The sequence below is a fragment of the Ornithorhynchus anatinus genome, chromosome 14 (assembly GCF_004115215.2).
Source record: "Ornithorhynchus anatinus isolate Pmale09 chromosome 14, mOrnAna1.pri.v4, whole genome shotgun sequence".
Lineage (NCBI taxonomy): Eukaryota > Metazoa > Chordata > Mammalia > Monotremata > Ornithorhynchidae > Ornithorhynchus > Ornithorhynchus anatinus.
In genome coordinates, this window is record NC_041741.1 from 39,884,213 (window position 1) to 39,898,592 (window position 14,380).

A 14,380-nucleotide genomic window follows, 5' to 3' on the forward strand; every position below is an offset into this window, starting at 1 on the left:
AGAGATTCCCTCCCTCCCCACTGCCCCTCAGGGTGTCGTCCCCCCCCCCCCCCCAGTTCCCGAGCCTCCCCTCCCTTTCCCCCCTCCTGCACCCAGGACAAAGCCATGAAGCAGGCTCTCCTGGAAGTAATGAGGATGAACAGGATTTGCAGAATGGTCTTGGTCACTTGCTTGGGATCCTTTATCCTAGTCATCTTCTATTTCCAAAGTATGTTGCATCCAGGTAGGGGGCGCGTTCGCTTGGTTTTCTTTTACAGTCCTATTTTCTCTCTCTTCTTCCTCTTCTTTCCTCCCACCTTTCCGGACCGACCTCGTGCCCCTGATTTACCCCGGGGAGCTCCGTCTTGTCTCTCTCCAGTGCGGGGTGGGGATGGGGGTGGAGGTGATGGGATGAGGAGGAGGAGGAGAAGGAGGAGGAGGATGGTTGCTCGAGTCTCGTCCTTCTCCTCTTTTCTCATCGCCTCTTCGGCCGCGCTTGAGGCTGCCTCGATGGGACCCGAGGGTGTCCTGAATGGGCGGATACTTTTTCCTCTTTGTGTCTTGTCTCATCTGGAAGATGTTGGGCTTTTTTATGTGTGTGCGCGCGTGTGTATATATATATATAATATATATATATTATATATATATTCATTTAATAGTATTTATTGAGCGCTTACTATGTGCAGAGCACTGTACTAAGCGCTTATATATATACACATATGTGGTTATGTATGTGGTTATATATATACATATGTGGTTTGGGTGTGTATATGTAGTGTGTGTATGTTCCTTCGATAGTATTTATTGAGCGCTTCCTATGTGCAGAGCACTGCACTAATCGCTTGGAATGTACAATTCGTAGGAAGGGGGTGAAGGGTGCTAATAATAATAATAATTGTGGTTTTCGTTAATGTTGGTATTTGTTAAGCGCTTCCTATGTGCAGAGCACTGTACTAATCGCTTGGAGTGTACAATTCGTAGGCAGGGGGTGAAGGATGCTAATAATAATAATTGTGGTTTTCGTTAATGATGTTGGTAGTTGTTGAGCGCTTCCTATGTGCCGAGCACTGTTCTAAGCGCTGGGGGAGATACAGGGTAATCAGGTTGTCCCCCGGGAGGCCCACAGTCTTCACCCCCATTTTACAGATGAGGTCACCGAGGCACAGAGAGGTGAAGTGACTTGCCCACAGTCACCCAGCTGACAAGTGGCAGGGGCGGGATTCGAAGGCATGACCTCTGACTCCCAAGCCCGGGCTCTTTCCACGGAGTCACGCCGCTTCAGCGCTTCCTGTGTGCCCGGCGCTGTACTGAGCGCTGGGGGAAGTGGCAGGGACCGAATCGGTGGCTGTTTGGGTCTCATGGGAGAGGAAGGGGATGGAGATCATCCCCCTTCTCCCCCTCAAGCGCTCCGGGATCCCTGGCTCCTTTCCCAGGGCTCAGGGAGGGAGCGGAGCTGGATGCAGGCTGCGCTTTGCGGAACCTCCGGGGAGCGGGCCGGAGGCGCTGGGCTGAACAGGTGGTTCAGCTGGGGGAGGTGCAAGCGTTTAGTACAGTGCTTTGCACCCTAGAAGCACTCAGTTAATACGACTGAGTGAATGAATGAATGGGCGGGGGCTCGGCCCGGCTTCGGGTCCGGGCTGGGCAGGGGCTAGGAGGGGACGGGCCGCTTGCCGGGGGAGGACCCAGTTCAGCTCCATCGTCTTTATCGAGCTCTTACTGGGTGCAGAGCACTGTACTAAGCGCTTGGGAAAGTGCACCACAGCAAGGGAGAGAGACCGTCCCTGCTGGCAACGAGCTGTCCCAAGGAGGATGCCGGCTGGTCCTCCACCGGGGAGGGAGACCCGGGAATTCGTCTTTTGTCCCATCCGATCCCTCCTGAATCCCGGGAGCTTCGAAATCCCTTTCTCCCCGTCCCAAAGGACGACGACCCCCCCGGGCGGCTGGGGCGGAGGGCAGAAGCCCGGGCTTGGGAGACAGAGGTCGTGGGTTCCAATGCCGCCCCCGCCACTTGTCAGCTCTGTGACTTGGGGCAGGTCCCTTCACTGTGCCTCAGTTACCTCGTCTGTAAAATGGGGCTGAAGCCTGTGAGCCCCACGTGGTGATGCCCAGGTATCTACCCCAGCGCTTAGAACAGTGCTTGGCACAGAGTAAGCGCTTAACAAAATACCGTCGTTAGCATTCCCACGCCGAGACCGTGCCACCCTTGTGTCGGGAGGCAAGGATCACTCCCCCCGACCCCCTTCAAAGCCCTACTGAAAGCGCACCTCCTCCGAGAGGCCTTCCCAGACTAAGCCCCCTTTTCCTCAGCTCCCCCCCCCCTTTCCGCACCCCCCCCACCCCCCAACACATGTATATATGTATAATATATGTGCATGCATATATGTATAATTCTATTTATATTGATGCCTGTTTACTAGGTTTGATGTCTGTCTCCTCCCCCTCTAGACCGTGAGCCCGTTGGGAGCGGGGACTGTCTCTCTTCACTGCTGCATTGTACTTTCCCAAGCGCTTAGTCCAGTGCTGTGCACCCAGTAAGCGCTCAGTAGATACGATTGAATGAGTGAGTGAAAGAACGGAGCCCTTTAGAGACGTGTTTCGCCCAGGGTGAGGACCGGGGTCGGGCTTCCCCCCGCACCCCCCGCCCAAGGTATCCCAGCCCTCCAAAGTCATTCCCGGGATGCCACGTTACCGCATTAAAAACTCCTTGGAAAGTTGGCGTTTCCCCCGCCTTTGGCAGCTCCGGGGCTGGGCCCGTTGCTTTCCAAATGGGATTTTCCCCCTTCCACGTTGTCTCGGCCAGCGCAGACGGAGCCGTTACTGACTTTCTTAATTCCGGGGGAAGGCCCTCGTGGAGATAATAATAATAGTAATGATGGTATTTAATAATGATGGTATTTGTTAAGCGCTTACTTAGCAATCAGTTTTTCAATCTACAGCTACTTCGGTGGAGGAAAGAAATTTGGCTAGTGTCATTAACAAAAATGCCATCAAACCCAATAAAAATAACAATAATAATAATAGTATAGTATTTGTTAAGTGCTTACTATGTGTCAAGCACTGTTCTAAGTGCTGGGATAGATACAAGGTAATGTGGTTGTCCCACGTGGGCTCACAGTCCCAATCCCCATTTTACAGATGAGGGAACTGAGGCACAGAGAAGTGAAGTGACTTGCCCAGCGTCACACAGCTGACGAGTGGCGGAGCCGGGATTAGAACCCACGACCTCCCATTCCCAAGCCCGGGCTCTTTCTACTAAGCGACGCTACTTTACTATATGCCAGGCACAGTTCTAAGCACTGGTAGATACAGGGTAATCAGGTTGTCCCACATGCGGCTCACACTTTGAACAAGGCCCAGAGAAGTGAAGTGACTTGCCCAAGGTCACACAGCAGACAAGGGGCAGAGGGGGGATTAGAACCCAGGTCCTTCTGACTCCCAGGCCGGGCTCTTTGTGGCAGGAAGGAGCTGGGAAACGAATCTCCTTGCAGGGAGGTGATGCGTTTGTGGGCGCTGCCCCCAACACCCGGGACGTTTGCGTGTTGTTGTAGGGAGCCGGTCAGCTGGCCGGCAGCTGTGGCGGCAATCGGATAAAAGCCCGGCAGACCCTCCGCTCCGAGGACTTGCCCGACAGCACGTATCTCACTCAAGTTATTCGTGCATTTCTTCATTCAGTCGTATTTATCGAGCACTTACTGTGTGCAGAGCAAGCAGCATGGCCTAATGGAAAGAGCATGGGCCTGGGTGTCAGAGGGTGATGGGTTCTAATCCCAGCTCCACCACTTGTCTGCTGTGTGACCTTGGGCAAATCACTTAACTTCTCTGGGCCTCAGTTCCCTCATCTGTAAATTGGGGATTAGGACTGTGACCCCATGTGGGACAGGGACTATGTCCAACCCCATTATCATGTAATAATAATAACTATGGTATTTGTTAAGCGCTTACTATATGCCAAGCACTGTTCTAAGCTCTGTGGTAGATACAGAGTAATCAGGTTGTCTCCTGTGGAGCTCACACTTGTAGTCCCCATTTTACAGATGAGATAAGGGAGGCACAGAGAAGTTAAGTGACTTGTCCAAGGTCACATAGGAGACAAGTGGTGGAGGCGGAATTAGAACCCAAGACCTCTGACACCCAAGCCTTTGCTCTTTCCATTAAGCCATCTACCCCAGTGCTTAGAACAGTATCTGGCACATAGTAAGCACTTAACAAATACCATTATTGTCATTATTATTATTCCTCCCCCCCCCCCCTTGGGACTCGAAGTTTTGTCCCAACTCGCCGGTCCAACAGCTTCTCAGACACACAGCACTGCTGTTGGGGCTGGGCCGCTCAGTCGTATGTACTGAGCGCTGACTGCAGAGCACTGTACTAAGCTCTCGGGAGGGGACAGAGTAACATAGTAGGCCCACAATCGGTGTTTGTAGAGGGACACCCCCAAACTGCACAGGTGGGGTGTGTAGGGTGAACCTTTAGCTTGGACTTAAAAATGATTTTCAGCTTTTTCTCCCTTTAGATTGGAAGATTCTCTCTCTAGATTATAAGATCCTAGTCAGAAAATGTATCTACCAACTCTGCTATACCCTACTGCCCCAAGCAGCGTGGCTTAGTGGAAAGAGCACCTGCTTGGGAGTCAGTGGACGTGGGTTCTCAGCCCGGCTTTGCCATTAGTCTGTTGTGTGACCTTGGGCAAATCACTTGGCTTCTCTGTGCTTCAGTTCCCTCATCTGCAAAATAGGGATTAAGACTGCGAGCCCCATATGGGACAACCTGATTATCTTGTATCTACCCCAGTGCTTAGAACAGTGCTTGGCACATAGTAAATGCTTAACAAATGCCATAATAATAATAATTATGATTATTACAGTGGTCTTGCACACATAAGTGCTCAATAAAAACAGTTCATTGATGAGCCTAGCTCTTTGGTCGGTTTAGTAGTATGGTTTAAAGAGGTATGATAAGGGCGGGCGGTTTCAAATATTAAGCAAAATTAGAGCCACCCTTGTCTATCTTGTCTCTATTCCTGGTAATTGGGAGTAGTTGAATAGCTTTTAGGTTGTTTTTCTGTTTGGGAGTAGAACATGATTACTTAAAGAGCCCCAGTATTATGTAAAGGGATGCACTACGATTGGTACAAAGTTTTGTTCTTCTGGTTTAGGTCTAAAATTATTGACAGAAAAGTTCTGCGTGCTGAGGTTAACAGTCTCCTCCTCCTCCTCCTCCTCCTCCTCCTACTAATTCTCTACTCCATACACATGTTTTCTGTTTGGGGATTAATTGAATTTTCATCCTTTTTTATATAAAAAAGGACTCAAAAATGAATGTCAGGTTCCAGTTCTTCTGCTGTTTTAACTTTTTTTCCCTGAATTGGCATGTGATATTAAGACATTTTGAATTTATACCTTAATAATGTCTCTATCAGAAGGCTTCTCGTGGCTTTTTTGGAATCTGAAAGATTGTTTTAAAAAGGAAAAACCACTGTGTCATTGACTGTGCTGTTAAATATACCCTAATCCTGGGTCTCCTCTACCAATCACCTCCCACTGTACACAAAACCAAATGACAGAATATAGGCTGCAAGCTCGTTGTGAACAGGGAACGTATTTACATGGTACTATCTCAAGTGCTCAGTACAGTGCTCTGCACACAGTGCTCAATAAATATGATTGATTGACATGTCATTTGTTACATTACTTAGTACTGGTTAAAGTATCAGAATGAAGTCTAGGAATTTGCACATCCTATGTGCCCAACAAAGGACAACTGTTTAATTGATACCTTCAAAATACACAGTAGTATTTTGAGCACCCACTTGGTTCAGTGCATTTGGCTGTTTGGAAGTATTCATTCAATAGTATTTATTGAGCGCTTACTATGTGCAGAACACTGTATTAAGCGCTTGGAATGAACAAGTCGGCAATAGATAGAGACAGTCCCTGCCGTTTGATGGGCTTACAGTTTAATCGGGGGGCTTACAGTCTAATCGGGGAAGTACAAGAATACAGTACTGAGAAACCCACTGAAATTGCTAGCTTGAACCCAGGGTAAGTTCTAGCAGACAGGGCCTTCTGTCAGTAGCATTGATTAAGGATTTACAAGATGCAAAACACATTCGTGGGGGAAGAATACATGGATTTTACATCAGACATGGTATCTGCCCTGACAAGGAGCTCACAATCTAAAAAGGGGGGGTGGGGGTGGGGAGAGAGAGGGGAGAGCAAAGACATGGGTTAATTGAAAGGAAACAGAATAGAGAGAATAGATGCAATGAAACAATCAAAGAACTTCAGTAGCAAGTACTGAAACAGTACTTCACTGTCCAGTCCTCGGACATCTTTACCACTTTGGACAAATAATCCTGTGTGAAAAATGGCCATTGCCTTTCCAGATAATTTACTGGAAGCTTCTCATTTTGAATTCAGTACTGCAGTTTTTGTGAAAGCTTAGGGTCAGAATACATTTAGTAGACAAAGATGTATTTTGAAGTTAAATTGTTTTTCTATCTCAATAAAAACTAAATACCCATATAAGGGAAATAGATAACCTCTCTCCTCTTTCCCCATCTACTTTTCATACATCATCAAAAGTACATCGTACTTTTCGTAAAAAAGCTACATCATTTTTTCTACTCTTTGTGATATGAACTACTGGACATTATAGGACCTAAAACAAAATAATTTGTGTTAGATCCCATCCCTTTGAAGAGAGGTCGGAGAATAGCGTGCCAATACTTGTGGTTCAGAAATTAAAAGTATTAGAGGATTCACTTCTTTAGAGACCTGGTAAAGAACCCCACAAATTTTTTTATGAACATTGTCTTTATTCAGTTCTCCTTTTCATGCCAGCAGATGTTACATTTCCAACCTATTATCTATGGAACCTGAGTTCATGAAATCCTGCAAGATATGGTCCAGTTTTACAGCTACCTCAGAAAGAGCTTTTTTTTTATGTAGCAAACAAGGTTTCTACCTTTAGAAACCTCATTCTGTCATCCTTTTGAAGTGAGTTACTTTAATCTGTGAGAAGAACACAAAGTCTACTGCCCTGTCTGTACATATATTTATCATATTCTGTTGATAAGCTATGATTTGTGGCTCAGCGGAAAAAGCCCGGGCTTGGGAGAGATCATGGGTTTGAATCCTGGCTCTGCCACTTGTCAGCTGTGTGACTGTGGACAAGTCACTTCTCAGGGCCTCAGTTACCTCATCTGTAAAATGGGGATTAACTGTGAGCCTCACATGGGACAACCTGATTACCCTGTATTTACCCCAGTGCTTAGAACAGTGCTCTGCACATAGTAAGCGCTTAACAAATTCCAACATTATTATTATTATGATTGATGGTTTTGTGCTTTAAAGCAGAGTGGAAGCCCACTCTATCTTTGGGCCAAAGGCCCAAGGATAACATTCAGCATCCTGTCTTAACTTTTGGGAGGCTGTTAAACATTTTGTTCGATTCAGTATTTGGAAGATACTGCTCATGGAGTAATGGAGAGAAACTTTGTTTCTTCAATGTTTCTTTCTCTTGTCAATGCCTTTTGCATAGTGTTCCAAGAGAACCGGCTTGATTTATGAAGCCTACTAAGTTTACTGTTTGACCAGATTGCAGATTTAAGAAATGACACAAATAGTACCACTATGAATATCAGCCAACAAGATTGAGAAAAGACTATAGTATATGTTCACAAAATATGAACATTTTGATAAATGGGATTGTATTTGGTTTTTTAAAACGGTATTTGTTAAGCGCTATGTGCCAGGCATTTTACTAAGTACTGGGATTGATACAAGCTAATCAGCTTGGACACAGTCCTTGTCCCACGTGGACCTCACTGTCTCAATTTCCATTTTATGGGTGAGGTAACTGAGGCCCAGTGAAGTGACTTGCCCAGGCCTCACAGCAGACAAGTGGCAGAGCCAGCCAAGATTAGAATATATTAGAATTTGTTGACATTTCAGGTTGTATCGTGTCTTCACAAAACTTACTAAAAAATGTTTGCCTCTTCAAATGAAATAAAGTATAGAGAACTCTTTCTCAGAGGTCATATGTTTATTCAAAAACTTATAATTTGTATGGACTGAGTCATAGTGGGTAGTTTGGGCCAGGTTCCTAAATGGGTAGGATGAGAAACTGACTCTAATATGATAATTATTGAAAAAAGCTCATCTAGCCAATATTACCAAAGGATTTTCATGTCTATATTTTGCCAGTACTAGCCCTGATAATAAATTTAGCAAAATCAAAGTGGGGTGGTTTGTTATAATAAATGAAGTTTGGGAATTTTTGACTAGTAGCATTATTATTTCTACCAAGAAGATCAGTGATATTGATAGTTTACTGTGTGCAGAAGACTGTACTGTGTTTGGAAGTGAATAATACAACAGAGTTGGTAGACACATTATCTATCCATAAGGAAGGTACAGTCTAGAATAAGACGATAGTTCTTAAATGATTCTCCCTAAGGAAATTCCCAAACTGAATGGCTGATGTCGAAGTGGAGGTGGGATAATTGCTTGGATCAGGGTGGATGGACCAGTTTTGATGAGAGGAAAGGATGAATCTTAGCAGTGTTGGGACGGTGGAACCTTATAGGATTTGGTAACAAATTGAGTAAGTGGGTTGAGTGAGAGAGAGAGAGGGGAATTAAGGGTAATACCAAGGTAATGGACTTGAGAGTCAGGGAAGATGGTAGTAATTTCTACAGGGATGAGAAAGTTGGGGTTTTGTTAGGGGGGAAAAGAGAGGGTTGGTTCGAGAAGGTGAGGAGTTCTGTTTTGGGCATGGTAGTATGATGTGTCGGTGGGTCATCCAAGTAGAGATCTTCTAAAGGCAAGAGGAAATGCAAGACTGCAGAGAAGGTGAGTGGTTAGGGCTGCAGAGGTAGGTTTGGGAATTATCTGTATAGGAATGGTAGTTGAAGCCATGGTAGTGAATGAGTTCTCCAAGGGAGTATGTGTAGATATGTTGCTCATCAGCATTCCCTGAACAATGGGAATTAGATACTGTTACAATCCAGTCTTTAAACCTTTTAAAAGACAAACTGATTCTTGCTCTAGTAAATGTAAAAGACCATCACAAAAGTTAATGCTCACCATGCGTTTTTGTAAACTCAAGTTCCGAGGCTGCAAGTCATTAGTTTAAGACTCTGGATTTTCTGACTGCTTTTAAGTCTTTAATTAAAAAAATGAAGGAGAAGGGAGGAAAGAGAATCAGGGTGGATCCCTTACCCTTCCACCCAAGATAAACCATTTATGGAATAAGGTACGAATGGGAGGTTGCCACATTCACTGGCCTCAGGCTTCAGCCCGAAAAGACCAAGATTTTGGTCTTCGTGATTGCACTTTCTTGTCTGCCTCCCAATTGGCCTTGACCCAATTGCCAACTAGCCAATTCTCAATAATTACTCAAGAGTATAGTGCATTTGTGAAGTTCCCTTCACCTGACCCCGGACTGCCTGGATGTAAGGATGCCATGTAGCCCTTCAAGTGGGCAGAGGAAATAGGTGGGGGTGGCACATAGCTTTTAGTGGGCAAAAGTCTGAAATACAGTGTGTCAATGGTATTTACTGAACACTTACTAGGTGCAGAACACTCTACTAAGTACATGGGAATCAGTGTGGCCTAGTGGATAAAGAACAGGCATGGGAGCCAGAGGACCTGAGTTCTAATTCCACCTCCGCCACTTGCTCTCTGTGGGGCAAGTCACTAAACATTTGTATCTCAGTTTCCTCAATTGTAAATGGGGATTTCATATCTGTCTCCCTCCTGTTTAGACTGTGAGCACCATGTGAGACAAGGACTGTGTCTGACCAGATTAATTTGTTTCTACCCCAGTGCTTAGAACAGTGCTTGAGAAAGAGTAAGTGCTTAAATGCCATAAAAAAAAAACCCAACACATACACTTGGGAGAGTACAATATAAAAGAGTTGTGAGACGTGTTCCTGGCCTAGAAGGAGATTACAGTCTAGAGGGGGAGACAGACATTAAAATAAATTACAGATGGGGAAATGGTGGAATGTAAGGACACAAATTCAAAGTGCTGTAGATCTGAGTGTGGGGTGTCAAGTGCTTAAGGCATAAAGATACAAATGCAGCACAGAGGGGAGGGTGAGTGGGTTTCTAGAGTCAGCTCTGGGTCAGGACTATTAATCAATCAATTGTATTTATTGAGTGCTTACTGTGTGCAAAGCACAGTACTAAGTGCATAGGAAAGTATAAATATATATGACTAATGATTTGACAACAAAAATGTTTGCCCAGTCACTTAGCCTCTTTCACTCTCCATTTACTCATCTGTGAAATGGGGGTTAAAACTTATCCTTTTGTACCTCAGAGGGATGTTGTGAGAGTAAAGCCAGATATTTGATGAGAAAGCACTTTGGAAAAATAAAAGCACCTTATAAAGGCAAGGTGCAGGACCTGAAATCAGAGATTTCAGGCCTATAGTCACCTGTTTACCTTCCCAAATCACATCCATTTTAAGTATCACATGTCCTTTTGTATTTCAGTAAAACCTTAATGACATATGTTGCAGAGAAGCAGGTGAAAATGTTTAAGCAGTGCAGCCCTTCATGCTCAAAGATCTCCACAGGGTTCTAGTTACCTCTCAAAGTCATGGTAATTCACCCCCTGGAATTTAAAAAAAAAAAAAGCTGTTTCCCAAGCATATTTCGATTTCAGACTGACAAGAATTTAGAACATTCCTAAGTAAGCTTGTTTCTGGAAATGATTGAAGTTTATAGGGTACCACTTTTCCATTCATTTTAAAATAGTCAAAAATCTATTTTGTAAACCAATTTACTCTACCTTATGGAAATATCAACTAACTTTTTTTATTGGGCCAGAACTGTTCCCTCTCATTAATGTGAACGTTTATAATACACCTTATCAATACTGTGGAAGTCTGTGCTGATTTTAAGTGGGACTAACACTCTGCAACATATACATGAACCTGTCATGATTTGGCTTAAACCTCTCATTTTTTCCCAAGACACAAACTGTCTTTTCACAATGAACTTTTAATTTTTTCCTTAAGCCATATCTAAGTCAGTTATAAAAATAGAAACAAAATACATATGTATTTTATGCTTCAACCAGTATAGAAGTAATTTCATGAATGGACTTGTCTTCTGAATCTTTTCCATTACCTTTGTTTTTCCTTAAGTCAGGACAGACTGTCTGAAAAAGGCAAAAAGCAATCTTTGAAACAAGTTTTTTAGTTTCTATTGGAAAAATGCCTCATTTAGACCCATTGTACTTATAGTACTTGTTAAGTGCTTTCTACGTGCCATGCACTGTTCTAGTACTGGGTTATATACAAGTCAGGCAGGTTGGACATCTTTGCTGTCCCACATAGAGCTCACACTCTTAATCCCCATTTTACAGATGAGGTGACTGAGGCTCAGGGAAGTTAAGTGACTTGCCCAAGGTCACACAGCAGACATACGGCAGAGCTGGGATTAGAACCCAGGTCCTTCTGACTCCCAGGCTTGTTCTCTATCCACTAGGCTACATGGCTTCTCCTTTCTACCCATATCTACTCAAGGCAAATTTAATGTTGGCATTTGTTAAGCGCTTACTATGTGCGGAGCACTGTTCTAAGAGTTGGGGTAGATACAGTGTAATTAGGTCATCCCACATGAGGCTCACAGTTAATCCCCATTTTACAGATGAGGTAACTGAGGCACAGAGAAGTGAAGTGACTTGCCCACAGTCACACAGCTGACAAGTGGCAGAGCCGGGAGTCGAACCCATGACCTCTGACTCCAAAGCCCAGGCTCTTTCCACTGAGCCACGCTGCTTCCCTTAATATAACTCTAGGCAAATCTAACACTAGGTGTACAACCAAAATTTGTGGCAAGAGTTCCTGAAGACAGAGTGGGTAGCCCTAATTAATAATAACAGTAATAATATCACCTTGTTTTCTGATTAGTGTTTTTATTCCCGAAGTGCTATTACATTATGTATCACCTAATTACCTTCAGAATAACCTTGGACTCTCCTCATGTCTAGGCTGTAAGCTCGTTATAGGCAGGGAACATGTCTGCCAACTCTGTTATACCGTGGCTCAGTGGAAAAAGCCCGGGCTTGGGAGTCAGAGGTCATGGGTTCTAATTCTGGCTCCGCCGCTTGTCAGCTGTGTGACCTTGGGCAAGTCACTTAACTTCTCTGTGCCTCAGTTATCTCATCTGTAAGATGGAGATGAAGACTGTGAGCCCTATGTGGGACAACCTGATTACCTTGTATCTACCCCAGTGCTCAGAACAGTGCTTGGCATATAGTAAGCGCTTAACAAATACCAACATTATTATTATATCGTACTCACCCAAGAACATAATTCAGTGCACCCAATAAGTGCTCAATAAATATATTAACTTGCTACTCTGATAGATACCTGGTGAGGCTTTTCCATCTGGCTGCTGTTGCTGCTGTGGAAACCCTTAAAGTCATCCCAGAGCCCATGGAAGGTTGACCAGGACTCCTGGCTGGGATGACTACTGTGCCAGTTGGAAGTACAAACTAATAGCTTAAATTCCCAGCAACAAGCAGGCTGAAACAAACTTTCAGGCTAGGTTGGATTGGAATCCATGCTGGAATCTATTACCCCATTAAAATCTGACATTTCCTTTATCCACTCATGGACTGGTCACTGCGTATGCAGACAATTGATGGGTTGCCAGGATAGGGACTTACTAACTAGAGGACGTCTAGAAAAATGGTTTTCACTGAGGCTCCTCTTTGCATCCGGTCTGCTCTTCTCAAGTCCTTACTGCCTTCACTTCGCTGCCTTTTTCTATGGTTTTCTTTTGTACATCAACTTTCCTATTGGGCTCTGGAAGTTTGGACTTACCTGTGGGGCTCACTAAGGAGTTGGACATGTCCAAATCCCAAGATTTGCCTTAATTGAACAATCCGAGAGGTGGCCATGGATAGCAATGGACAAGCAACAAAAGCAAGTAAATGACTGGATAATTATCAGTCTCAGACTTGAGGGGCTGCCATAATAGGGTGGATTCTTTGGAAACTAAAGATGAAAATTCAAAAAGAATGAAAATTAAAGTGGCTGGGTGTCTTTTCTTGCACTGAGTCAGTTCCCCAAGTTTCCATGGACTCTAGGGCCAGGAACAAAAAGATATTATCAGTGCTATTGTGGTTATTCTTAGACTTTTGACTCTTGGCTTCAACTGCTCCTTTATTTTTGATGCACTTTGGCATCCCAAGTTCTCAGTGCATCCAGTAAGTGCTCAATAAATACCCAGTGATGGATTGATTTGCTGTTTAGATTGCAGCTGTGAAAACTCAAAATGCAGTTTTTATCTCAGATCCAAAAGTACTTCTGACAAAATCTCAGCCCCAAGTTGACTTTGTTTCAGATAGATGGTGGTACAATTGCTTTCTGTAGGTCAGCCTACAGCTTTTTAACTGACTTAATATTTTTGATTGTGTACCAAAGTTGACTGAAGAATGTAGTATCCTTTCTTTTCCTCCCCACCTCTCATCCTTCTTCTAATCAATCAGTGGTGTTTATTGAGCACTTACTGTAAGTCGGTCAATCATGTTTATTGAGTGCTTACTTTGTACAGAGCACTGTATTAAATGCACACAGTAAGCACTCAAATACGAGTGAATGAATCTTGGTTTTCTTACACAAAGCACTGTAACTCAATCATTCTGCAAAAGACCTAGTGCCGGTTTATTAAATATACCTGTTATTCCCACTCCATTCCCTTCTCTCTCTAAAGAGCAAGCCTTATCCCCTTGTTTTTGAAGGGTTAATTCTCTCAAAAAAGCATTGTAGTTCTATTGGTAGAGGTTGGGTGGGGGCAGACATGAAATTGCATGCAAAAGGGATTTTGTGTGGAGACTAAACTCTTGTAAGGATTTTCAGATTATGGAGCGCTAGGTATAATCGATTCATTATTCTTAATTGGATGCCTCGGCTGAAGTATTACGGTGGAGATTACTTTGAAACTAGAAGTGTTAGTAGAAATCCTTTAAACATAAAAGTTCTTATATTTAGGTTTATGTATTATTTTAGTGTCTAATTTGAGATACAGATTTGGAGTCTAAACAGGCAATACCTTGATTGTAATAAAATCTGGTTCAATGTGGGTGAGGAGAAGTTGAATTGGTTAGGAAAGGCTATTAAATACTTAAACTAAATCATGAATAAGCAGCCTTGGTTTTTCAACTTGCTTAGTTTAGAATCTTGCACAGATGATTGTATAGTGAATTCTTTCTACAAAATACTTGTTTTGACTTTTGTTTCCGAGCCTTTAAGAATTGAAAAAAAATGAGTTTGAGTAGCAGTTGCATTCCTACAGAAGCATGTTTCTATAAATGAAGGGATAGTGTTTCAAGTCGTGGATGTAATTTTAGAGGAACAAAAACAAAAAGGTGGATGA

At 43.8% G+C, this 14,380-nt stretch overlaps 1 protein-coding gene across 3 annotated transcripts in view; it reads left to right on the forward strand.

The window, feature by feature from the left end:
* The first annotated feature begins 52 nt into the window (after nucleotides 1–52).
* Nucleotides 53–14,380, forward strand: part of CHST11 (carbohydrate sulfotransferase 11) — a 220,516-nt gene continuing 206,188 nt past the window's right edge. Inside the window, exon 1 of one of the 3 annotated variants that reach the window (XM_007670031.3) lies at nucleotides 53–223. In XM_007670031.3, the coding sequence (XP_007668221.1) occupies nucleotides 106–223 (118 nt within the window). In that variant the 5' untranslated portion in view covers nucleotides 53–105. The remainder of the gene's footprint in view (nucleotides 224–14,380) is intronic. The other 2 variants (XM_001508849.4, XM_007670030.3) reach the window with 2 other exon arrangements.